Source organism: Mus pahari, chromosome 3, assembly GCF_900095145.1.
Source record: "Mus pahari chromosome 3, PAHARI_EIJ_v1.1, whole genome shotgun sequence".
Taxonomy (NCBI): Eukaryota; Metazoa; Chordata; class Mammalia; order Rodentia; family Muridae; genus Mus; species Mus pahari.
Genome location: NC_034592.1, coordinates 90,152,466 through 90,179,789, shown reverse-complemented (window position 1 = coordinate 90,179,789; position 27,324 = coordinate 90,152,466). Strand labels below are relative to the sequence as shown.

The window sequence follows — 27,324 nt, the reverse complement described above, 5'->3', positions numbered from 1 at the left end:
CTAAAGTTCTTCTGGGAGAGTAGGGCCTCTTAAGACCCTCCCTCAATTGAGACAGACTCTTGATGAAGCCAGTCTTGTGTAGAACTTGTGAAAACAGACACTGTTGCTATGAGTTCATGGTTCTCCTTCCCATCTTCCAGCTCTTAACAGTCTTCCAACCCCTTCTTATATTCTTCCTTGGGCCTTTTCATTAGCTCTGTTTTTAACTTCCATTTCTTTCCATATAATATTCATATTTTCCTTTAATTCACTAATCAGATTAATAATGGGTTTTGAAATGCCTTCTTCTGGCACCTTCTATTGTGTTATATTTCTATCGGATACAATCTACCTGTTTTAGGAGCTTTATGAATGTCCTAAAAGTTCAATAAGACCTTTCCTCTCCAAATGGTTGAAGAGCAAGTCTCCTTACCCTGTGTGTATGCCCATAGAATTTTCTTTTCCATCCTCTTAGCTGTTCTTTCTCTGGTAACTGTGGAGTTCAGGATGCACGTGAGCAGCCCAATCGCCACATATATGAGGAGACACCAATGCACATTTTGTCAACTGTTCTTCAGATAAAGAACTTAAACCCACATGCAATGAGCCTGGGGCTCCAGAGTTTACTGGAGAATATTGTTATTTTGGCCCTTGTTTCAAATTTCTTAATTACTTAACTTCAGAAAAAAAAATGAATATGTTTCTGCAGATTTCCCACCTGTCCTTAAAGTAGCCATTCCCCCTGTTGAATCGCGAGCTCACAGAGGTAAAGACCTTATTTTACTGCATGATCTCCATCATCTTCTCCTCATTGCATCTTTATATCCGCTCCTTAGTTCACGTTTAGTTTATAAGCAGGGCATGACCCTATGACCACGAAAGCCCTTTCAAAATGAAAGTTCTATTGAAAACTTACAGGCTAGCTTTAGTTTTCCTGCCAACAACTTCTTATTGAAAAAGTTAGCATTTAGTTACTCGGAATTCAGCATTTAGTTAGACATAGTTGTTGTTTTAACTTCATTCTTCAAATTGTATAACAAACATATTAATCAGTGATGTTCTATCGTGAGTTTTATGAACTATGAAAATTCTTTAAATTCCACAAATTATAAGAAAATAACCTTGATTTCTTTGTTACATATTTTAAACAACTTGTTCAGTGATGACAAAAACCAAACGTGGAGTTTTGTTTTTTACAAACCTTCAGCTGAGAATGTGCACATTGTAAAAACGATTATTAACCCTTTTTACTACCATAGCATAGAATTACAGACTGAACTGAATACAAGATGCTCTAATCTAGCACCTTTCTCCAAGAGTGACTACATTTTAATAATATAAGATACATACATCCTTCTTTGTTTTTCAGAATATCTAGGGAAGAGGTTACAGTAAGCTTCACAAACTGCTGTATTGTCTAATAGCCCTCCCTTTACTCATAATCCAAACCCGTAGGTAAAAGGAAGTGAAGATCAGCCTTCCTATGTCCTTGATAGTTGCTTGTCCTAGTTAGTGTTACAGTTGGTGTGATGAAACGCCATGAGCAAAAGCAACATGGGGAGGGATGGAAATACATTTGCCTTATACTTTCACATCTCTGCTCATCATCAAAAGAAGTTGGGTCAGGAATTTAAGCAGGGCAGGAATTGATGCTGAGGCCATAGATGGGTACTGCTCTCTGACTTGTTACACCAGAACTTGTCAGATTGCTTTCTCATAGACTCAGGACCACCAGCCCAAGGATGGCCCCACTCACAATGGGCTGGGCCTTCTATCATCAATCACCAATGAAGAAAATGCCCTACAACCTTGCGGATAACCACATCTTATGTATGCATTTTCTCAGTGGACGCTCTGTTCTCAACAGTGACTTTTGCTTCTGACACGATGACACAAAACTAACCAGCACAGTGCTCTTTACTGACTGTGGTTATAAAAACCATAAAATAAGTAGATAAAATTATTGTTATAACAGTTCAATACAGTGAAAGTTTGTATATAAAAAATGGGCACCTATATTAAGTTCACAGAAAGATTTTTTTACTAATAAGGAAAGTAATTTCTATTAGATGTAATTATGGGTCCTAAAGATGAAAATTAGAACATATTTACTGGGACCTTTGGATGCCATGTGTCATACTCCGTGCATAATGCGAGAGCAACTCTGTGAAGGGAGCATTACTGTTATCCCCAGTTTCGGTGATGGAATTGAGGCTCAATGAACTGCAATAATCCGAGGCCTCATAATCAATGGGCAGCAAAGCCAAGATGCAAACCTAAACATGACTCTTCTGTCTTTGTCTCCAATATATTACTAGAGAATTATAGTTATTATTATCACTAAGATGACTAAAGCTGATCAAAAATATTTTCCTACATATAATATATTTAAACTACATCTTCAAATTCTTATCAGTTCCTTGATGTCAAAGATGATATGTGTGGGACTGGAGGGGTGGCTCAGTGATTAAATGCAAAGGCTCTTGGGAAAGAACACTGAATTTGGTCCCCAATAACCATGTCAGGTTGCTCACAACTGCCTATAACTCTAGCTCCAGGAAGTCAACATCTCTGGCATCTATGGGCACCTGCACACACACACACACACACACACACACACACACACACACACTCACACACACAAACACATGCATGCACCCACATGCACGCGTGTGCGCGCGCACACACACACACACACACACACACACACACACGCACGCACGCACACACACACAAAAACATCTCTTGAAAAAATGACCCAGAAAGATCAAAAACCTTCAAAAGATGTGTTCACATGACAAGTCTATTTAAAGCTCTGTTGTTTTTAAGTTTGCTCAAACATTACATAATTTTCCCAAGTCTATTCAAATTTATTTTTTAAATTTGTGTAAATATTTTAAATATAATTTCAGCTATTTCAGACTTTATTTATACCTTCAAGATCTACACAACACTTTTAGGTTTTATGCTAAATGAAAAGTGACAGTTTGATATTTGAAGCTATGTTAGACTAGCTTCAATATAAGTATCCGATAGCATATTGAACCAACTAGAAACTTCCTTCTAGCATAAATGTAACTTTTTACTAGGAAAATGGTTTACTGGGTTAACCAAATAAATATCATTGTTTTGTTAAGATAATTCATGTGGTTAATGTTATGAGCACATTTCTAAAAAATTGAAAACATCAGCTAAAATGTGATTTCTTCATATTTCAGTTTAATGTTTGATATAGTTATTTAAAAGGAGAATCAATATACTTCAAAAGCCATAAGCTTTGAAATTTGATTCGTATATCAATTTTAGTACAAAATTACCTTTCTCATTGTTTCCTTTCCCACTATAATCCTATGCCCATCCTGCCCTATGCCATTCTTTTTTTTTTTCTTTTTTTTTTTTATTATTATTCCCTATGCCATTCTTAAAGACCACAATTCACACTGACATCTTCTGAGTGTCTTCATCCTTCTGGAAAGAACGGACTTTGTTTTCTGTCTTTCAGCATCAGTGGGAGGCATCAACTCGTCGTGCATTGTCCAAGTTACTTCGTTAACAACAGATGGTCGAGAGGATAGGTTGTTTTTTTTAAATTCAGTCACTATTTGGCATCAGACTTTAAAGATGGACACATCACTCCTCCCTTCCCTGTTTCCTATGTCCTGCACACTGGCCAGTCTCCATTTAGATGCTGGTTTTCTGAAATGCTACCTCTAGCTTCTCCAGCTTCCCACTAACCGTAACATAAGCTATAGCAAGCTGTCTGCTCTGATCGCCTGCATAAATCATCATTTCTGAAGGGAGCAGATGTTCAGGGTATGAAAGAGTAATACCACAATTTAGTCCTAATTAAAATTCACCTTAGCTTGCCTCTATCCCTGATCACATGCACCTGGCTTCGAGGGGCCGTTGAGAGGGCCCAGTGTCCTTTGCTGCTGAAAATCAACATGAGACCTGAACTCTTGTGTTCTCTCCTTTGAGGAAGCTGTTCCTTTTCTAACACATTTTCTCTTGCTGTTGCTTTAAAGCAGATGACCTCTAATCAGCGACCTTCCACAGCCCTTCCGTGCGGAGCAGGGAGGCACTTTGGAAACTACTTCATGAAAGTGAAGAACGGCTTTTCATTAACAGTTTACTTTGACCTAGACATTTTCAAAGACGTGTGCAGGGACTTCAGTTTCAAACTCCCACTAATACTAATGGGAATGTAGCTAAATTACTAGGTAAGGCTTCAAAAGACACACAGGTAAGAACAGGAATGTAGCATATTACACACTTGGTCGCTGTCAGTTTCTGTCTCTTTTTAAAGAGGTTCATTTTGTAAATTATTTTTACCTGAACCATTCACCCTACTTGTGCATTCAATTTGTTTTAGATCTTAAAATTACAAATTATTCAGAAACACGGTGCCTCCTTCATCTTTTCTTGCTTTTACTAATGAGAGAAATATGTCTATTTATGTATACCTAGGAATACCTAATTTACCACCTCAAATTTCTAAATAATCCTCTGTTAGCACTCACCATGAAGGAAATGTGATTTCTTTCACCTAGAATTGTTTTACATCTGTACATTGCGAGCACAGCAGCAGTATTGACAGCTGAATGGTGGGAACTGAGTGCTGATCAATAGACAAATGGATAAACCATATATGATGGGCTATCAGTTGACCATGGAAAGGAAGGAAATGATGCTGATAGATGCTACAATGAAGAGAAATCTCAAAAGCATTGCACGAAGTGAAAGAAGTCAGTGACAGACAGTTCCACTCACACGAAGTAACAGGAATTTAGGTTGACCCATAGAAAGAGAACATAGGTGGGGTTTCCTGGAGCTGAGAAAAGAGGGGTATGGAAAGAAACTAAGTGAAATGCTCTTGCTGAGAAACAGCTGCATAGATGACTTAACAACGCCAAGAATGGCAGGCAACTGAGGACCACTGCAAGAGTTAACCTTTCCCAAGGATGAGCCCCATCACTAATTGTCCAATACTGAGATCACCCTTGAAACTGTATACACACTTACCACAATACACTCAGTAGATTGTATATATGGTTGTGCGCACTTGTGCACACACACACACACACACACACACACACACACACGCATGCATGTACACACATATGTAATGATAGTAATGAGAAAAGGCTGTCAACTTGAGAGTGGGAAGACATGGAAAGGATTTGAGGGAAGATGTTGGGAATGAGTGGAGGAGGAAAAGGGTGGGTGGAAGGGATGGAGTTCTGTTTCAATTTAAAACATACTTTTAAATATAATGTGAAAAAAGGCCAGGGATAACATGCACGTTTGTAATCCTTGCTCGGGAGAGGTGGAGACGGGAGGATTGGGGGCTTGCTGAGCAGCCAGTCTAGCTGAATTACAGCTCCAGTTCAAGTGAGACATGCTGACTCTGACCACCACTTGCATAAGCACATGCATGCCCACACAGAGTTCTAACAAACCCAAGTCACTCTACATCTATTCCCTACTCGAACTCCACACTGTGCCATGTTCTAGAGCAAGCTTTCCTTGTCCTATTCAGGCTTTCCATCTCTGTGCTCCTCATTTTACTGAACTTCAATATCTTTGCATAACTATGCCTACTAGACTCAGGGCATGACTAGAACAAGTAATATGACCAATGAACTGCTGGTACCTGCGTGCATTGCAAACAGCATGATTGGTGTGTGTTTAACACAGTAAGATGTGTTCCTTTCTGAGTAGCCAGCATCAGACACAATGCATGGGCCTCTCCAATGTCCAACAAATATCTGTGAAATACTCATCAAATACGTTAGATCAGAGCATGTCCAGTACCTCAGTAGCTATAGTTGGGTTAATATTAGGCAATATTTTTACTTTAGATATTGATTTGTTTTCTTTGTATGTTGAAAACCCTCCATGTTTATACTCCTGATTAAGCATTCCATTACTGAGGTTTCCTTGCTGTTTCATGGAAGATACCTAAAAATAAGCTGAAGCAGATACACCACCCAGAGCCTCAGTATACACTATGCACTGGCTTCAGAATTATAAACTTTGGGACTAAAATAAACTTAGAACATTATTGACAGGGGGCTGGGGAAGTGATCCACTGGTAAAATTGTTGCCCCACAGGCATGAGGACCAAAATCTCGATTCCCAACACCCGCAGAACAAAAATGTAAGGTGAAATAAGGGTGGAGGGGGCCTGGAGTGTCATCCTGTGCACTCTACATTACACAGTAACTTATCCGAATGTATATTGAGTTAGTGTGCATTGTCTACCTCCCACTCACTTCCTGCTGTGGACATCGATCTCAGAAAAACTGCAAATAAGTTTTGGTCTGAGAAATTAGCATGTTGTTTGCCAGGTGCTAGGTCAGAAGGATGAGGAACTGAGGGAGCGTGGGGTAGAGGCACCTCCAGAATTCACTGGTCAAAAGACCTTCAAATGACAGGCCAGACATTGTAAAAGCAAACTCTAGGAGGAAAAAATAGTGTAGGTGAAGGCTGATTCATGTGACACACTGAGAAGAATGGAGCTAATACTGGTCAAAGGCAACAGCAGTGGCAGGAAGCAACTGTATCTATGCTTTATTGAAGTGCAGAGATGCACAGTATTGCTCAAACCAGGTCATTCTAGAGTTTTGGCAAAACTATTCAAAAATTCTTCTATTGCATTCCTGAAAATCCATTTCCCGGTAGAATAGAGCTATTGGGGATGGAGGAGGAAAAAGGAAAGTCTGTCCCAAGATGTAGGCCATGGATCTCCTATATGAGAACAGAAAACTCAGGGGACCTGCCTCTTGTGAGATATGAAGTGATATGTTTACATCATAGCTCTGAAAACATGACATCAAATCAAGAAATGTCAGAAGCTGATGGCAATAGCAGACATATTACATCTACAGTCAAGAAGAGAAAGATAATCAGCCTGGAAGGTCTTGGGAGCTCAGAAAAGACTTGACTCAGCTTTAGCCCCACTGAGGATGAAGGTGCCATCAGACACTGGGAGTGTGAGCACTCAGTGAAAACCTGAGGTGACTGTAGGGTACTTGGGGCAACAAGCCGAGCTGAGTGTCCAAGCAAGAACCTTAATTCTGTGCAAATCTACTTCCTAACATGTCTATCTTTCACTGAGTTCCTCAAATCCAACAAGCTCCCAGGACAGAGACTCTCTGATAGCTTTGCAAGAATTAGAATCTTAGGGCTGGAGGGATGGCTCAGTGTTTAAAAGCACTTGGCTTCTCTTCCAGGAAACCTGTGTTTGGATCCTAACACTTACACTGGGCAGATCATAACCACCTGTAACTCCAGATTGAGTGAGTCTAATCCTCTCTTTTGGCATCAAAAGGCACCAGCACACCTGTATACACCACACACACACACACACACACACACACACACACACACACGCACGCACGTGCACGCACACGCACACATGCACACGCACATACCACACATACAAATAAATACTTTTAAAAGAAGCAGAATCCTACTCTAATCCCTTCACTACTCTACCACTTCTCCCCTCCCATGTTGGAGTTACTAAAGGGGGAGGTCCTGTACCCACAGACCCCTCAGTACTAAGTTGTCAACGTCCCAAGGGATATCATCCTCTGTATTTTACTTCTAATAATAATTTAAAGACACTTATGCTACTTTAGATACTGCAAGCAATATGAAGAGCAGTGTCAAATGAGCGTGGGTGCCATGAGTAGGATCTACTCGCTTTGTACAGCCAAGTAGGTTTCTCTAAGCTGACATGCTACCCTTCAACAGCTACACCCCTGACTCACTATATTTCATGCACTTGATCCTTTACACATCCTACACATCCACTGAATAGCAATATACATCTGTGACGTCCAGCCAGACTCTCTGCCAGAAAATGGCAGCAACCAAAGCAGTTGTGGTCTCTGTCCAAGGCGATTGTGGTCTCTGCCTTAGGCAAACTTGGTCTGGAGGGAATGGCAAACTTAATAACTCATCAATAATTACAGTTGGATGTTTACAAATATGATAAAAGTAAGGGGGGACAGTAAGCACACAATGGGAATATATCCCTTCATTGAGGAGCTACCCCAGAGAACACCCAGCCTCAACAGTCAGAATGTAGCATTCCCTTTTGCTTTTGTTCTTTTCTTCAGAGGCAGAGTCTCACTGTGTAGCCCAAGCTGGCCTCATCTTCTCAGTACCCCTGAGGTTCCAAAGCACTGTGGTTACAGGCTTGCCTCACTGTGCCCAGTGTGTGAGCTTCTTGAATCTCTCTACATTATCAACGTTGCTCTCAGCAGAGTCTCTGCTCTATTCAGTCAAATAAAGGGGTTCTCTTGCTTCCTTGTCACTTTCACTGAAATTCTAGCAACACCGATGGCTTCCAGAACCATGCTAAGCTCAGACTTCTGTGCACCTTCCCTGCCAGAGGACAGTTGGCCTCCAGGGAAGGTGCTAACCCTGGGACTCAGGTGAGAACGCAGGTCTTTCAGAGATCAGACCTCGCAGGAGAGCACGCAGCTGCAGTAGCAACAGAGCTTCTTGGACAGGGTCCCTTTGGGCCTTCATCCTCAGCTAGGAGGCAGAGCTGAGCACCAGACCTCTGTGCACCTTCCGTGCCAGAGGAGAGCTTGCCTACAGAGAGTGCTTTGAACCCTGGGACTCCCCAGAGTACTGACAGAGGCTAACAGAATCACAGGAGCACAGGAGGTACAAGCTCCAGCCAGAGACAGCTAGAACATCTGACAGCAGAGATTACCAGATGGTGAAAGGCAAACATAAGAATCTTACTAACAGAAACCAAGACCATTCAGCATCATCAGAACCCAGTACTCCCACCACACCGAGTCCTGGATACCCCAACACACCTGAAAAGCAAGATTCGGATTTAAAATCATATCTCATGATGCTGGTAAAGGATTTTAAGAAGGGCATTTATAACTCAGTTAAAGAAATACAGGAGAACATTGCTAAACAAGTAGAAGTCCTTAAAGAGGAAACACAAAAATCCCTTAGAGAATTACAGGAAAACACAACCAAACAGGTGATGGAATTGAACAAAACCATCCAAGATCTAAAAATCGAAGTAGAAACAATAAAGAAAACCTAAAGGGAGACAACTCTGGAGACAGAACCATGCTAAGCACACGTATGTGTTTTCAAGTTTATTGTCCAACCACAGAAGAATGACTGTTTAAACATATTTTTGAATGGATTTGATAAACTGAGGTTGCATGTTTGTTGCTGTTATCTTCCTGAGGTCCTCTCTCCTAGGAAGTTAAGGTCCAACCATGCAAGATGAAGGCCTAAGTGGGCTTCAGTGCCTACTGAAGGCTTAGTTAGCATAAGCTTGCAAAGTGCTTAGCCAAAGGAAGGGCCATGTCTTAGCTGCCAGGGCCTAGGAAGCACTGACTGATCACAGCCATGCTCTCCTAACGTCTCAGATAATTCTGTGGTCCAATCGTGGGTTCCATTTCAGTTTGAACAATCCACATCCTCCTTTAATGTTTTTTTTTGGTCAAATCATGAAAAGGAGAAAACACTGTAAAGTCTGCCTGTGTCAAAAGGTCTATCTATATAAGAGCATTTGCTCAAGTCCCTCTTTAAAAATGGAAGTGTGTAATAAATGAAATAATCCTAAATGGTCCCTAAATTATAATTTTTCATCTTGCATATGCCAGGCAAGAGAATTCTCCCTTCTTCTGCCACTAGAGTAATGGCAACACACTTGTAGCCTCAGTCCATAAAACCTACTAAAAATCTCATTAGTTTTCAAAAGCTTACTTTTTTGTAGTTAGACAATAAACTTGAAACCTCATGAGTGCGCTGGCTGTTAGTCAGGTACAGATAATGTCATTAAATATGAACAAGCACATCATCTCACAAGTACAAGATGAGTTTATAAAACAGAAATGCTCTGACAGTAAGAAAACATACTGCTACATTCAATTACATCATCTGCCCAGAATACAATTGCTGCTGTGTTTCATAAATACAGGAGATCCAGGTCACATTCCTGCATTGCTCTGAATTTCTAGTCACTCCCTTTTCTTAAAATCCTTGAGCTTTGTTTCTGCATGTTCTTAGGTGTCATCATTTATTGCTATAGGCATGACGGCTATATTTAACTAATAATGACAGTGGTTGTCACTAGGTTTTAACTCAGTAACACCAGTCTGACACATCATTTGAAGTATTCTTCAATTTAAATTTGATTAAAATCATAAACATGCCATCCACTGTGCCAATCAGAATGCTGACATCCTTTCCCTGAACTTTTCTATGAACTTTCTTCAAATGAATTACAGTAGCTAAAAGGTAAGGATCATGAACATGTCATAAAATGCAACTCTTAGAGCAGAGTCTTTGGGTCTTGACTCTTACCTACATCTCAGACAGAGAGAATTCAAACCTCCTCATTAGATTCCCCCATATCATGTCATATGAGCAACTATACGGTATGTATTTCAACTTGGTTGCATTTATTTCAAGATTTCAGATCTGCCAAATGCCTTGGTCATAAGACCAAGCAAGTACCTGTGACAGGTATGAGAGGCTTGTGGAAACAAGCTTACCTAAGGATGGAGCAAAGGACAGAAAACAGCTGAACACCAGGGGCCAGAGTGTTTTCAACACCTTCCACGTGCCAAGTTTACACACACCTTATCCTATTCGCTTCTCACCTCCAAGGCCTGAGGCCTGTTTCATTATGCTCAATTTGTGGATGAGGAAGCTCAGGCTTAAAGAGATTAAGTGCTTTCCCAGGTTCCTGGTGTAATTTTCTTTCCTGGCAGTGATAAAGAATAAAAGAATTATTATTGTTGTTTTCCTGAACCTAGCCAGCCACCTATTTTGAGAAAGTGGGAGTGGACACAGGGTTCTGATGAATAGCACTGGAATCTTAAGTCATATTTATAACTCGTTATCCTCCTCAATCTCCTATTTTCCACATCATTATTTTCTGCAAGGGATTTGCAGACATTTGGTTTTCAAGCAACTTATTTTTTATTTGGAAAATATCTAGGGATTTTAAAGACAGTATTACCCATATTCACAGATACCAGACCTGCTTGTCCACAGCCACACATGAGGGATGAAAATTGTACAGATCAAATTATCTCAACTCCAGGGGTCTTCCTACTAAACACTACTGTTTCTCACATCTCTCCTTGAAATCTGAAACTTCAAAACTAAACAGCTTGAAAGGCAAACCACTCTGGGAGAGTAACTATCAAATGTATAAATTAATTCTCATGGCAAGTAAGAAAGAGGGCATAGACAAATTTGATTGAACAGTTCTTGATTTTTATGACATTATTATTATTATTATTATTATTATTAAATATTTATCTCCTTAATAGCACTTACTTGTCTCCTCTATCTCATTAAAACCAAGCCTTCATGAGACCACCGTCTTAGTCTGACTACAACTTCAAGCTTTGGATTGATGTCTGGGACATTGTAAGAGGGACATGAAGAATACCTGTTGAATTTGTAACAGAATGAAGGAGTCTTCCCTTCTCTATCACTGGTCCTTCTGCTTTCTTACAGTGAAACAAGATTTGGGGTGGAGAATTTTCTTATGAACTTTCTCAGCTGTATTTGTGGAGCTGAACTCACTGTGTGCATTCATCCATGCAACAATTTGAGGTAATAAAGACAATATTTACAACCCTTATGAGTTATTGTCCTAGTAAGCATTAATGTTTCTCAGAGTTCTTTGCAGAGGACAGAATAAAATTCTCTAAATTATTTGAGTTCAAGTGTGGCTGCATATGTAGAAATTATTGGAATTCTAAAACATTAACATGGGCTTGGGAAATGGCTCAGTTAATAAAGTGGTAGCCAAGCAAGCTTGAGGATCTGAGTTCAGTAGAAAGTAGAAACTGGTGGATCCGTCAAGTACACAAAAGAGCCAGTTTAGCCAAATGGGTCTGTGAGAGACCTTGTCTCAGAAAATAAAGTGGAGAGTGACTGAGGACACTTGAAATTGACCTCTGTTCTACATTCACACACACACACACACACACACACACACACACACACACACACACACACAGGAGCACTCACACACACATGCATGTGTATACACATGCATACAAAGTTTATTAAAGTTAGTATAATATTTATATCATAGAGACATATTTATGATATACTATGGGATTTTCTCAGGAAATCCAAGAGTGGGAACATATAACCTCAACAACACTCTTGACTATTTATGCAAAATAAGGTGCAAATACCAAAGGAGTAATGAAACAATTAGAAGCCCACAATGTTGGAGTTTAGACCCACAGATAAGATAGGCTGGGTCTGTAGCACTGACTCGGGTGTGATAGTAAAGAGTGTATTATATACTCAATGCACATAACCAGGTGCTTGGCACATACAACCATTATTTAGATTGTGTGAGTCTCAATAGATTTGTAATTATTTATTTTGAGAAGCATAGCTTCCATATAAAGACACAACTCAGTATTTCATGAAATTCCTAAGAGTTCATGTGTTTCACAATAACTTTGCATTTGACATAAGAGATGCTTCCAGACGTACACACATGGGCTTCAATTTTTCCATCACCTAGGGGTACATTTTTTCTTTCCTGAAATGGATCTTAAATACATATTAATCTATATACCTAATGTTTTAAAAGTTGAAATGGGAAAATGTGTGAAACATATGACTATAGTTTTATGCTCAGTTACCAAAATAGAAGAATCTTTTTCTATAATGCCATTTTCCTACTTTTGAGTATATGCAGCTAAGTGGGAGATAAAATAGAATAATGATATCATCTAATATATACACTATTCAAAGAAAACAATGAAAAGTGTATGAGAGAACTAAGCCTAACTCTGAATCACGGTGTGGCAACCCAATAGGTATGTGTCACAAAGCCCACTTTTTAGCTTTGGCAAAACGAAGCAGCCATGGGAGTCAGATTCACTAGACATATAATGAAACAATAATGCATGATTCTGGGTTCATTAAACTAATGCATTTTTTGAAAAACAAAATATGACAGAACATTTCATTATTGACGCAGATATGAGAAAAAGTGTTATGCTGTTATTTATAATGTGTCCTGTGTGTCGTGAAATTGAAATATTTCCAAATCATCAATAATTAAAATGATGAGAATCCATCATTTCACTGACATTTACTTCTACATGAAGAACTGGCCTGTTTTAAATGTGCTCACACATATTCTTGTCAATCACAAGCTGTCACAGCAAATTATTTCATTTTGTAGATCACATGGCAGCTAGCAGAAAATCTCCAGGTTTAAATATAGATCTTAGGTGTAGTACTGAGAACTCCTTTCATGGGTAATTTTTTTTCTGTGATTATCTTACAGCATGTAAAGGATGTACAGTCTTACCCATAATATTCACCTTCACTTTCCTTAACTAATCTCCTGGCAGAAAGGAATTTCTATAAATGATAACTCTGAGCACCAACTGACAGACTACCATATATAAAAGGGTGAAAACACAGGACAATAAACTCCCGGCAGCAATCAGAATTCTTGCACTTAAACTTGGCCTCCATACTCTTTATGATATTTAAGTCACACCAAGGCACTGCCTGTAGCTTTAGTAGACATTAAGAGGCTGAACTCTTACAAACCACATGGATCAGATACAGGAATTTTCTCTTTCCTAACACCAGTCAGGAACTTAGGAAAAATGAATAAAATTTAAACAATATAACCATGCATCTGAGAATTTATTGAAAGGCTCATTCAAAACTTCATTAACGAGTCTGCACAGCTGACGTAATCGTTAATAAATGTCAGAGTCATCACATGATGGAATTGTAAGAACTAATAAGACAGCTTCATCAATAGCCTTTATATAAAATATTTCTATTTTACTAATTGTTTATATCTTTTTTATCTTTCATCATAATCTTACTGATTAGATATTCAATTACAAATATGGGAAATAGTCTAATTCTGCATTTTGACAGGGAATGCTTCCAGTCAGTCTTGACCTTGACTTGACCTTTAAATAACCATTGTATATTTTGAGGTATGTGGACAGCTCTCTTATTCTCTCAGAGGCAGTGATACTGGATGTCAATGATACTCAAAGAGACAGTGAACCGTATAAACCACCAGAGATGAGCTGAGGGCTTTTTCTTAGTAAATTTGGGGTTAATTTCAATAATGGGCAATTTTCAGCTACCTATGCTTATTTTCAAAAGCTTAGTTTAAAAAAATAGAAATAGAATTACCAAAATATTACACTGACTTATTTCACCTTCTTGTGAGGGAAATACAGTATTTTTTACTTGGGAAATCCATTTGATGTACAATGTTGAATAGTGTTTCTACTACTAAGTATTCATATTATGACTTACAGAACTTGTTAAAATCTGCAAGGTCCTGGACTTCTATCCCTGTGCTAAGCATGTAGTAGGCACTTGATAAAAAAAAATGTTTATTGGCTAGAGTTTTTATTGAACTGAAGTAAGCTGAATTTAAATCAGAGATGAAAGAATGATTAAAAATAAAAAGTAACTATATGGCCTTTAGTCCTTACTTTCGCTGCCTCTGATCTAGCTGCCTACTGGCAGGCACATAGAAATCTCCTATAAGCCGCTTTGAGAGTGAAATTAAGCTAAAATAATATAAAGTCACTGCCTCCTGAGCCTCTGTGCTGGCTGTCACTAGAAGGCACATGCAGATGGGAAAACTGTGCCCCTAACCCTGACGCCGGCCAGTTGCTTTCCTGCTTAACCTTAGCAACGCTTTGCACCTAGTGCAAAGCTTGTCTTCTGTCTTCAGAGTCATTCAGACATGCTTTATTTTTGCAGTATATTTACAAGTTATACATCACCCCGTATATGTGTGTGTGCACGCATACACATATATACTTACATTTATGTTCTCAACATTTTGAAGGTAAGCAATTGTCAGTATTAAGGCTTATCTGTGACCATAATTAGATGGTGGCTTTCCCCCATTATACTTATCCTGTGTCTTTGTAACAGACACATGATGTGCTAGTCTGTGTCCAAGCTCACCTACAATTTCTTCTCTCAAAAGACAAGACACATCTGCCACCTGCTCTGCTCCATGTCCCAGTAACAACTGTCGAGCAGCGTAAAGATTGATTATCAGTCAAAAACCATTGCACAACACCAGATTTTGGTGGGTTAAGCTTGCTGATCCAGCAAGAGATGGTGTGAAATTTTCAGGAGTGTGTGCCAACATTTTGGTGCTAAAGGAACAGCAGTACATGTCACAGTGAAACACAGCCAAAGATGTGCAGACAAAGCCGAGACGTTGCTGTTGTTGTTCTGGACTTGGCTGTTAAAAGGATAAAATGGAGGAGGGAGAAGAAATTAGCTTGTACCCTTAAAAATCATCCACAAAATGTAGGTTGTGACATTATTATTTTATGCATACATGGCCAGTTTTTTTTCCCTTAGTTTACCTACAAGTGATCTTTATATATTTCTTTTGTGATACAGTTGTTCACTAGAGAACAAGCATTTCTTATCTGTATAAAACCAATCAAGGATTTTGATGAAGAGATCATGTATAAATTATATGGAGTTTTTAAACCATAGAAACATCTTTGCCTACTGCAATCGTGTTGCCTGTAAGCAAATGTTTCTATGAATACAACATAAAACACCCACCATCTAAAGTTAAAGTAAAATCTGCAGGTATGTGGATCTGTACTATCACACAAGGAGGCTGCAGAGTATCCTACAACAGCAGCTTCCAATTCAAGAAACTGCTTGTTTTCTGATGATCAAATGTTACAAACGTGATAAGCATTCTAGTGTCATCTCACACAGTAACACTAACGCACAGGGGACTTCCGCTGTCTCTTATGTAATGAACTCTAGAATTCGTTTCCTTGGCTCACACAGTTACTGCCCAGGCTTGCCTTTGCCCCACCAACTTTATGGGAGTGGCAGAGAAATCGCTTCTAATGAGGTGGGCGAAGCATTGGGAACACAGCAGTCAGACACACTGGATTCTAATGGTGAGGTTATCTCTTTTGTTATTTAAAGCTATCATCCTGTGGAACCCTGGACACTGGACAACAAGCTATCCAAACAATATGCTCAGAAGAATGTTTTTTAGATATTCCTACTTTTTAATTATATTAGTTCACACTAAGAAAAGGCTTTTATTTTCTTAATTTTAGAAAATCTTTACATGTCTAAAATCTTGACCAGAAACTGTTTGAGATTCTTTGTATAATACGTACATATAAATATTTAAAGGGTAAAAAAAAATCGAGCTGTAATGTACATTAGAATAGCATGTACATAAGAATCACTTCTTCATTACTTGCCACAATTTCATAATTATGTTAATACAATCTGAAAAAAGACCAAGAATATAAATGGAAAGATGATCCTGGAAACTTTGAACTGTTTTCTGAAAGCATCCATCTAATGAATTGTGTCTGCTGAGTGTCACAGAAACTAAACAGTAAATTCAATAATCTCTGATTTAATTTATTATATTTTCACCATTTAACCTCCTGCAGGCTCCCTAATGTCTATTCAGATCTATATTAAATTAAGCACCAATGCTAATGAAGGGCAATAAACGTGCTGTCAGTGGATTTTTCTTTCATTAAGCACGTTATCCTCTTACTGAGCTGTAAATGCGTAAACATTAGTTTTGTTAAACCATGCAAAAAAGACAGGAAGAAAATCATTTTTTAATTGCACCCCTTAAGCAATTTATTGTGCAAGAGTGTGGTGTTTCTTTTTCTTTTTTACCTTTAATTTTTTTTTTTGAATGGATCTAAAATGGGCTGTCCTGTTGTAACATAAACGTTGGCTTCATGGGGTAAATCTTCGGGTTTGAGGACTTTTGTGCCATCTGCCAAGAAGACTCATTGTACGGCCATGTTCAGACTCAGTTCGTTTGTATACTCTTCCAGCAACTAGAAGAAACTAACAGGTAAGAAGCAGTGATGTACAAAGAAAGAAACACATTCCCACAGAACAAAAATAGAAGGCCAATTGAGTCATGTGTCGGGTTCTGTAACTCTATCAGTGCTGTGGTTGTTTCCCAACAGTGGAAAGCATGGAAACAAACAAACAAGAAAAACAACAAAAAAATCAAATTATAAACATACCTTATTATTGTCAAGTATTATTTACAAACACTCTGTATTTTAAAATGCATAACCATTGTATGTAATTAATCTGCCTAATTACTAATCAAAGTGCTTTATAGACTTAAAAAGAGAAAAGCAGTAAAATTTCTACGACTATATAAGCAATGTTGGGATTTCTAACAAGAAGATTTTCACACAATGATTATCTTTCTTATTTGTTTGTATTTTAAAGAGAGTAAGAGATAAAGAATTGATAATGTTGGGAGTTAGTTACCAAGGCGATACAAGGTTGGTACAGAAATTTTGGCAAAGGCTGTTTCAGATCCATATTTGTAAGCTGTTACTCTAATAACTCCTGGTTGAAGTTTATATCTCTGAGACAATCCATGGCAATTATGGGGTGACTTCAATTTCAGAGAGGACTCTGATACTCTAAACGGAAAACAAGAAAGAAAGAAACATAAAACTTGGTACATATTAATTCTTTAAAACTTGTTTGAAAATGTTAGCCCATACATTCTCCAAAATAAACACATAAAATTGTGTCTACAGATAAGATCCTACAAAATTTTTGATACAATGAGTTCAACACTGTTTAAAAGTATCCAAGCATACAATAAATGTTTGCCAAGACTGTTCCTCTCTCAGAATGGATTACTTGGGACATTTTACTGTAAAGCCCCAGAGTGTTCTGGTTTTGATTCTATACATGAAGAATTGGAGCCAGTCAGACTCCTGCTATGTTCTGACAGCCAAAACAATAGCAGGATGTTAATATTACAGGATATTAAATAGCCAAGAATTCTCCACAAGTGTTTAGATTTCTGAAAGTTCTCAAATTTCTAAAGGATATGAGAAATTCAAATAGGTTTATTATGATGAAAAGTTGAATTCAAAAATCAAGTCTATTGCCTCTATTTTTTACAATTTCAAATTGTGTGGATGGCAATAGGAGTTGAGATTTCAGGTTTTATCTTCAATCAAAACTAACTTTGATTTTTTTTTCCAAAAGAACATGGTAAGCTGCCAAAAATATTTTATTTGAAATTCTCTAATTGTATTAATTTACAAGGCCATTAAAACAAAGTCAATATTTAAAAATAAAAGCTTGAAGTAAGACAAGTTTAAACCACTATGTACCAGTATATCCAAACCCTGAAAGCAATGGATGCATCAATGCCTGAGTCTGTATTTTCACCGCATTCCTTTCTGCCCATTAACTCTTGGGTTAACAGCTTATGCTAATCTGAAAATGTAGGCACCAGATGGTTTCATAACTATGTTTCAGTTTGATTCTGTTCCAAAATATTGGTTATATAAGAAAAGCACATATTTCTATTTTAAAATAAATGTCTTGTAAGCAGTGTTGCTGTCTCCAGTGCTCTTTTCGTAGTTTTGAGAACACGGGTTGGAGGGCAATTCATGTTTTCTAAAATGTAATTAGCAACATCGTGACTCCAATGTTTTCAAAGTAAAAATATCCAATAACAATAGAAAACAGAACCCAAACCCAAATGATACGCTGTGTTTTAATGTCTGAAATGGTCAATGGAGTCACTATAAATTCTTCTCAAATAAAAGAGCTTCAACAGTTGGTTAAAAAGAACAGTGAGTGCCTTTGATTACCTCAGCTGACCCACTGGCACACTGACAGCTCTGTTTCTCTTGGATGCTAACATAAAACAAGAATTGTTTTTACTCTTGGATTTGTAGCTATCTGGATTTGATGGTTCCTCCTGGCTGTGATCTGTTTGATGTGTAGAACAATCCTGAAGGCTTGACCCTTCTGATAAAGCCGCTGAATGCAAAAGTCGGCTGGGGCCAAACTGAAGCTGCAAACGACCGTCAGTAGTTTTAATAACTGCTGTTTCCTAGTTTGACATAAATTCCTAAAAAAGAACCACCCTGTGGAAGAGTACAATGGATCCATTGTGCTAAATTCTTAATATCTACCCCATAACAAGAGTTACTTGGCCGGGATTTTGAGGTTTGTAATACTCCCAGAGGAAAACTTCCCTTTACACTTAAGTGTAAACTCAGAAAGGTTAAGTAAATAAACATGCCATCAGTAGAGACAGAGTAGAAGTTTAGACCCAAACCTGTCCTACCACTAAACCTTATTACTTTGTTTAGTTAAACTAAAGCTTAGAAAACTAAGAATTTGCAATTTTATGATTTACTTTATTAAGCATGAGCAATGTAAGTACCAGGAAATACACACACACACACACACACACACACACACACACACACACACACACACATGAGAGATGCAGTCCTTACATGGATAAAACTTGCAAACTATCCCTCAGTAGTGAAAATATATTTAAACATTTTACAAGAACTGGCTTAGCATAGTTGCTAGGCACTGCAGAGATGGCTCAGTGTTTAAGATCACTAGCTGTTCTAAAGGACCTCCACCAGCATGGCAGCTTACAATCATCTGTTCCAGAAGATGCGCGCCTCCTCTGGCCTCTTGAGACACCAGGCATACGCATGCATGGTACACAGACATAGAAGCACACAAGATACACTTTTGGTTTTGGTTTTGTTTTTTAAAGAAAAGTTATTGAGTTAGTACTGGGATGACTTAGTTTATCCAGTATGCCTGGGTTCTGGAATTGAAAGTCACATGTCTCTGAAAAACTGGAAGATGTCTACTCATGACCCAGTATTCCAGGGCAATGAGTGGCACTGAGATCAACAGGAATGTGTAGTCACAGTGGTGAGACAGGTACAGGGTTTGCCTGTTTAATCAAATTGGACAAGCTTCAGCATACTTGAGAACATACAGCTGTGGGAGGATGAAGCGCAGAAGATGCTATGGTCTTACACAGGCCTCTCACACTCCATTAACTGGAACCATTCATACATTTACCAAGTCCATTTCTCCTTTCTTCTGAAAGGACACTTGTTAATGCTTTGTTTTGTTTTGTTTTGTTTTTTTCTTTTTTCTTTTTGGTTTTTTGAGACAGGGTTTCTCTGTATAGCTCTGGCTCTCCCAGAACTCACTTTGTAGACCAGGCTGGCCTTGAACTCAGAAATCCGCCTGCCTCTGCCTCCCAAGTGCTGGGATTAAAGGTGTGCGCCACTACACCTGGCTGGAAGGACACTTGTATTAGTCAGGGTTCTCGTTCTCTCTCTCTCTCTCTCTCTCTCTCTCTCTCTCTCTCTCTCTCTCTCTCTCTCTCTCTCGTGTGTGTGAGAGAGAGAGATGATAGATAGATAGATAGATAGATAGATAGATAGATAGATAGATAGATAGATAGATAGATATTAGAATATCTTATGGGCTTACAGACTGTAACAATGGCTGTCTAACAATAGAAAGTGAGTCTACAGGGCTAGATGTCTCAGTTGGTTTTCAGTAGATGCTAGAAATCCCAAGAAGTGGGTCCTAATGTTAATGAAGCAATGAGCTTGCTAGTGAGAGTGAGGGAAAGCAGGCAAAGAGAAAATATGCTTGCTTCTATTACATCCTTTATCCAGGGTGCCAGCAGAAGGTATGGCCCAGATTCAAGGTGGATCTTCCTACCTCAGAAATCTTGATTACATTGTGTAAATTTTCTACCTCATAGATGTGGAGTAGAAGTGAGTCTTCCCACTTCAAATGATTTAATTAAGAAAAAATATCCCTCACAGGTGTGGGATTTTAGTTAATTCCAAATATAGTCAAGTTGACAACCTACCTCAGTCCAGCTCCAGCTGCAAGGTTCAGGTCCTGAGACGGGGAAGGGGAGTCAGTGAAAATGAAGACACTGACCACCTGTTGACTCTCAAGCAAGTGGCCCCACATAGCTTGAGCCATCTTTATTTAGACAATCACAATCTCACATTGGTTATTTTACTAAGAGAAAGTTTAACGACAACATGACAAAAGCCCCATCATCACAAAAAGCCCTCAATAGCTTCTCTTCCTCCTTGCCCCCTTCTGTGGGGACAATCACCCACTAACCTCATTTTGTACTACAAAGCACAATTTTGGCAAACCAAAAATAAATGTCTAGCTAGGCATGTCCTGTAGACATGAGCATATGACTACTACCCCGCTAGTAGCAAATTCAGTTACACAGTTATAAAAGGTGAGAGACAGAATTTAAACATTTGTAGGTATGGGTCCAGTCACCAGATAGAACTTCCCTGGCATAATCCTTTTCTAATTGCAGACAGAGATGGATTTATTGTGCCAAGCAACCATTCTTGACATGTACCTATTAATTATCTTTCTAAGAACCATTTTCAAGTCTCTATTGATCAGACATAACTTCCCCATTTTAAGTCTCTGTCGATCAGACATAGCTTTCTCAGAACAGTTATGTGAGTAGGGCCACCACTCTCCACGGCTGCCGTAGGCTTACTCGGTGTGACTGTAGTGGTTTCTCTACGGGCATGATTACATGTCCCCAAATACCCAGGGTTAGTGGTCACATCTGGAGGATCAATAAAGGCAGAAAGGGGAGAGGAGGCTTTTACCCCTTAAGAGAGTAATGATGGAGAAAACAGAGAACCATCCCCAGGGGGTTCATCCTGCATGATCCAGGCCTTGCCCATGACCACCGACAAAGTAAAACAATTTTTTTTTTTCTGTGAGAACAGACAGCACAGTGGAAGCAAGGAGAGCTCATAGCACATCTGATCTAGGGAATAAGCAGATAGGCCACCAAATTTACCACAGGTCCTTGCCAAGTGGGAAGGGGTCTCCATGAGCCGTGCACAGTAGAAACCCACTGGGAAGCACGCAAGTGCCATTCCCTGCAGACACTGAATGGCCACCGCCAACCACAAAGAACAGATATCATAACACTGCATCTTTGGGGATCTTTGGAAAATAATGAACTAACATTATTTTCATCGAATTATGACTCTAGTATATTAAATAAATAAATAATATAATACTTGGAAAATGATAAAATACAATTACATTTAAATAAGTAGGTCGACTTGATTTTCTTTAAAGATTTGTGTCTAAAGGCAGAGAAAGGGTAGTTGATAAGAATGATCTTCCTTCTCTCTGTCTCTATTTTAATAACATAGTAAACCTTATTGGCTTATTCTAACAATTTGAGAAAAACTAATAAAAATGTTACTTTTCAGTTTCACAGTTAAGGATTTTTACCATAAGTGCTTCCATGCCATCCACTAAATCTCTCAAATGTCACTGCAATCTGGAGGTCTTTAAACCAGTGGAAATCATCCAGTTAACATATAACCATAACTGCCAATTCTTCAAGAAGTGCTCAGTGCTAATCTGAATTCAGAACTTATTTTCTAGAGCCTTTTGTTAAAATAACAATGTAACAAAGACCAAAATGTTTAAACACACACACACACACACACACACACACACACATATATATATATATATACACACACACACACATACACACACATACACACACACACACATAAATTTACAGTTGCTAATTGTTAGTAACTATAAAGGAAACATCCTGGTTATTACAGGAGCAAAGTCATGTATTAGGGGATGTGGCAACTTACTCTCTCTGCACATGGGTTTGTAAGCTGCCTGATGTGGGTGCTTGAAACTCAGTTCAGATCCTCTGTATGTGTACACGTACTTAACTGCTGACCCCTTTCCCCAATCCCAAGGATTAGGATTTTAAATGGCTTGATCTTGTACAGTACTGGTGCCGGTGACCAGAGCTGCTCTGAGTTCATGTGTGAAGAAGACGGTGATGCACAGCAGGCCCCCCCATCCTCTGACCCGGACATTCTTTCCACCCATGCATCCATGCTGTTCCCTGAGCCTTGGGAGGGAAGCACGGCCACTCCTATTTATAGAGGTGGCTACTGGCAGGTTGCCCATGCCCTAGTGGAATTACCACACCCGTGTGCAAATGGGCTGCACTCAATGGACTCGGTGGGCTAAAAGTAGGGTAAGATAGAAAATAATTAGAAATAAGTAACTGTTTATTGGATATTTTATTTATTTACATTTCAAATATTATCCCCTTCTCAATCCCCATATCTCATCCTCCATTCCCCTGCTTCTATGAGGGTGCTCACCGGACCAACGATCTCTCTTCCCATTGGTGCCAGGTAAAGCAGTCCTCTGCTATATGTGCATCTGGAACCATGGGTCCCTCCATGTGTACTCTTTGGTTGGTGGTTTAGTCATTGGGAGCTCAGGGAGGGGGGGTCTGATTGGTTAATATTGTTCTTCCTATGGGGTTGCAAACCTCTTCAACTCCTTCAGTCCTTCCCCTAACTCCTCTGTTGGTGTCCCCTTGTTCAGTTAGCTACAAGCATCTGCATCTAGTATTGGTCAGGCTCTGGCAGAGCCTCTCAGAAGACAGCTATATCAGGCTCCTGTCAGCAAGCACGTCTTGGCATCAGCAGAAGTGTCTGAGTTTGGTGTCTGCAGATGGGATAGATTCCCAGGTGGGACAGTCTCTAGATGGCCTTTCCTTCAGTCTCTGCTCCACTCTTTTTCACTGTATTTCCTTTAGACAGGAGCAATTCTGGGTTAAAATTTTTGAGACGGGTAGGTGGCCCCATCCTTTATCCGGGGGCCATGACTAACCTCTGGATATAGTTTCTGCAGATTCTTTCCCCTTTGTTGGGTATTTCAGCTAATGTCATCCCTGTTGGGTCCTGGGAGCCTCTTCCTTTCCTGGCATCTGGGACTTTAGGGATACAGCTCAGAGTAGATCACTTGACTAGGAAGCTTAAAGTTCTGGGTTTGGGCTTGAACATGAAGGGAAGAAGAGGGAGTTAAAGAATTTGTATACTTCTATGTTTGCTTGCTATATTGAGATGATTTCTCTTCATTCTCAGAAAAGTAAAGACACCAGCTTTTATATCTTTCTGCACACTCAGTATGTGCAGAAGTTAGTCTTTGCCAACTATGGCACAATGTAAAAATATATTATAAAATGCCAATACAAAAAATAATTTAAGGGGCTGGAGAGATGGCTTGTCAGTTAAGAGCACTGACTGCTCTTCCAGAGGTTCCGAGTTCAATTCCCAGCAACCACATGGTGGCTCACAATCATCTATAATGCAGTCAAATGCCCTCTTCTGGAGTATCTGAAGACAGCTACAGTGTACTCACATATAATAAATAAATAAATGTTTAAAAAATAATAATTTAAGAATAAAATACTGAAAAGTTCAAACTCCAAAATATATCAGATGATGCTGATTACTGAACTAACCACTATTCTTCTATTTTCCTTAGATACAAAACCTCAGTCAGGCTGGGGAACTCAGCCTTCTACTGTCCTCATGGAAAGTGTCCTCTGATCAGATTCAGTGTGCAAACACCCAGGTTTACATCCAGCCAGGAAATTCCATTTCCCTTGTCCCTGGCGGGTTAGATAATTTGCTTTTCTATCATTTTAGTCAATAAGACATGAGCTATCTGGGCGATGTTCTCTATTTGTTTGGTGGGTTTGGGTCATCCAAACATCCCTCTTCTTTTTTTCAGGTACTGTTGAGTTGAACATGTGTTGAGCTGTTTGGCCAGCAGAAGGGGGCAAGCCAAACAAACTGACCAGAATTTTGGGGATTGCAAGGTAAAGGTACAAAGAGCCAGTCTCTTTGATAACACTGCTAAACAACTGAAGTTAACACTATATTAACTCTGTTAGACTGTGAGATGATAGTTCTTCAGTGACATAGTAAAAAAAAAAAAAAAAACTTCCTCATATTAAAGTCTCTTTCAGTAACCCAATCACTTGATATGCACTCACTGATAAGTGGATATTAGCCCAGAAACGTAGAATACCCAAAATACAATTTGCAAAACACAAGAAAATCAAGAAGGAGAACCAACATGTGGATACTTCATTCTTCCTTAGAACAGGGAACAAAATACCCATGGAAGGAGTTACAGAGACAAAGTTTGGAGCTGAGACTAAAGGATGGACCATCCAGAGACTGCCCCATCCATCATGGGGAGATCCATCCCATAATTAGCCACCAAACGCAGACACTATTGCATATGCCAGCAAGATTTTGCTGAAAGGACTCTGATATAGTTGTCCCTTGTGAGGCCATGCCAGTGCCTGGCAAATACTGAAGTGGATGCTCATTGTCATCTATTGGATGGAACACAGGGCCCCCAATGGAGGAGTTAGAGAAAGTACCCAAGGAGCTGAAGGGGTCTGCAACCCTATAGGTGGAACAACAATATGAACTAATCAGTACCCCCAGAGCTCATGTCTCTAGCTGCATATGTAGCAAAAGATGGCTAGTCAGCCATCATTGGGAAAAGAGGTCCCTTGGTCTTGCAAACTTTATATGACCCAGTACAGGGTAACACCAGGGCCAAGAAGTGGGAGTGGGTGGGTAGGGGAGGGNATAGGGGACTTTCAGGATAGCATTTGAAATTTAAATGAAGAAAATATCTAATAAAAATTAAAAATTTCTCATTTTAAAGTCTCTTTTGGTTGAAATTTCTATAACCATCTTCTTGGATTTCTTTTACTTTCACAAAGGAAAGTACATAAAACATAATGCAAATTTAATGTAGCATACAGAAAATCACCTGAAGTATACTTCCTTTGTTTTTAATTTTATTGGATATTTTACTACTATTGAATTAATTAGAGAATAAAATGTAAATAAATCTACTATTTTCTAAAAATCTAATTTTCATTTAGTCAACATTTCAGGGAAGATTTTAGCATAAGCATAAAATGGCAGGGAGCTTTTATCCACCACTCCCTTTAAAACACAAAGCATCCCTTGGAAAACTTAGATTCTTATGGAGTAAATCTGCATGTGGCTAATAATTCTATTCATACGTGAGAAGTGTGGCTACTTTGACAGAGCGTGGCTCAATAACAAATATGCAGGTCTAACTTATCACATAGTTTAGATGTGAATTCACCAGCAGGATAATGACAGTTACCAGGGATTTGTGCTTTCTGTCACTGCAGCCTAGTGTTGCCTGTCAAAATGTCTCCTTTTCTTATACTGAAGCCATAGAATTTTTATGGATAGCAATTACTTATAGTATACAATGAAGTACATCAAATCTAACGACCACTCTTTAGTCCTTCATTATTTGGTAGAGTCTTTGTTAAATGTATCAACCATTTTCATCTAAATTATTTATTTATACTATATATTTGACAAGCATATATTTCTTGCTTTATATTCTAATGGCATTTAAACCTTCCTAGAGGGCTATGTGGGGCTTTAAAAAACATTTTCATTGTAAAACTTATCTTTATCCTATTATCACTTTAATGATAATTAAACTCTCTAATTGGAATATATGCAAGTAAGAGTACATAAATACGAAGGGAAATGACCATGAGCAAGCTTGGAAATACACCACATTCTTAAAACACTAGAATACAAGCAATAAATGAACAGGTTAAACATCTGTTTAGTAAGTGGAGGTTTTTGTTGTTGTTGTTGTTGTTGTTGTTGTTTTTAATAAAACCTCTGGTGCACACAAAACACAAAGATTCCTTAAACTTCCTCCTGTCCTTTGCTCAGCCTGCTTAAACAAACAGCCTCCAGAAATACAAATAACTTCCTTCACGTTTTTTGATAAGATGTTATTTAACCATCATAGAAAGTGAGTCATTGCTGATAATAATAAAAGAGAACAATTCTGTGCAGAGTTTATTTCCAGTTCTAGAAGGACGTATAAACGTAGTGCAGCCTGTGTGTGTAGATGGAGCTTCTCCGGCTGAGGAGCAAGTTCAGACTGCCTGGACATATGCTACAACATGCATACTGCAGAGAGGAACACACCTTACTCCACCCTACTCCCTGCATACCTATGGCTGCTTTGATACAGGAGGACACTCTGAGCAGGAACAGTTCCCAAGATTAAGGACTTGTGTGAGTTTTCTCATGACCAAGGGAATAAAACATTCCACGCAAAAGTCTTCTGTGTGTTTTAAAGGAAAGGATAAACTAATATTTAGCTAGTGCTATTGAGATTGTTTTTAAAGGCTTGAAGGAAAAGATCTGAACAAAGCTATGAACCAAGGTCCATGTAGCCTGGGTGACCATGGGATATTAGTGTTCTTGAAATCAAGCTTTTTTAAAAAAAAATTATTATAAATAATCTTCAGTAAAACCTTCTGATGACCATATAACTAACAGTATACCTATTTAGGTCCTCACTTAAAGTACTAAAAGGAATTCACCTCCTTGGAGAATTGCAAAAGTCAATAACACGCCAAGTCGACAAGAGATAAGATATGGTATAACTTTCTATTATGAAATCCCTAGCAGTATTGACAGCTAAAGATCATTAAAGCAAAGTACATTATATGTAGGA

At 38.8% G+C, this 27,324-nt stretch overlaps 1 protein-coding gene across 1 annotated transcript in view; it reads right to left on the bottom strand.

Annotated features, from left to right (window-relative positions):
• The window catches only part of Dcdc1 (doublecortin domain containing 1), a 360,393-nt gene extending 339,531 nt beyond the window's left edge, over nucleotides 1-20,862 (bottom strand). Inside the window, 7 exon segments of the mRNA XM_021194912.2 lie at nucleotides 3,297-3,523; nucleotides 4,092-4,111; nucleotides 16,711-16,887; nucleotides 17,340-17,486; nucleotides 18,681-18,943; nucleotides 19,687-19,801; nucleotides 20,744-20,862. Coding sequence (XP_021050571.2) covers nucleotides 3,297-3,523; nucleotides 4,092-4,111; nucleotides 16,711-16,887; nucleotides 17,340-17,486; nucleotides 18,681-18,943; nucleotides 19,687-19,801; nucleotides 20,744-20,862 — 1,068 coding nt within the window.
• Between the last annotated feature and the right edge of the window lie 6,462 nt (nucleotides 20,863-27,324).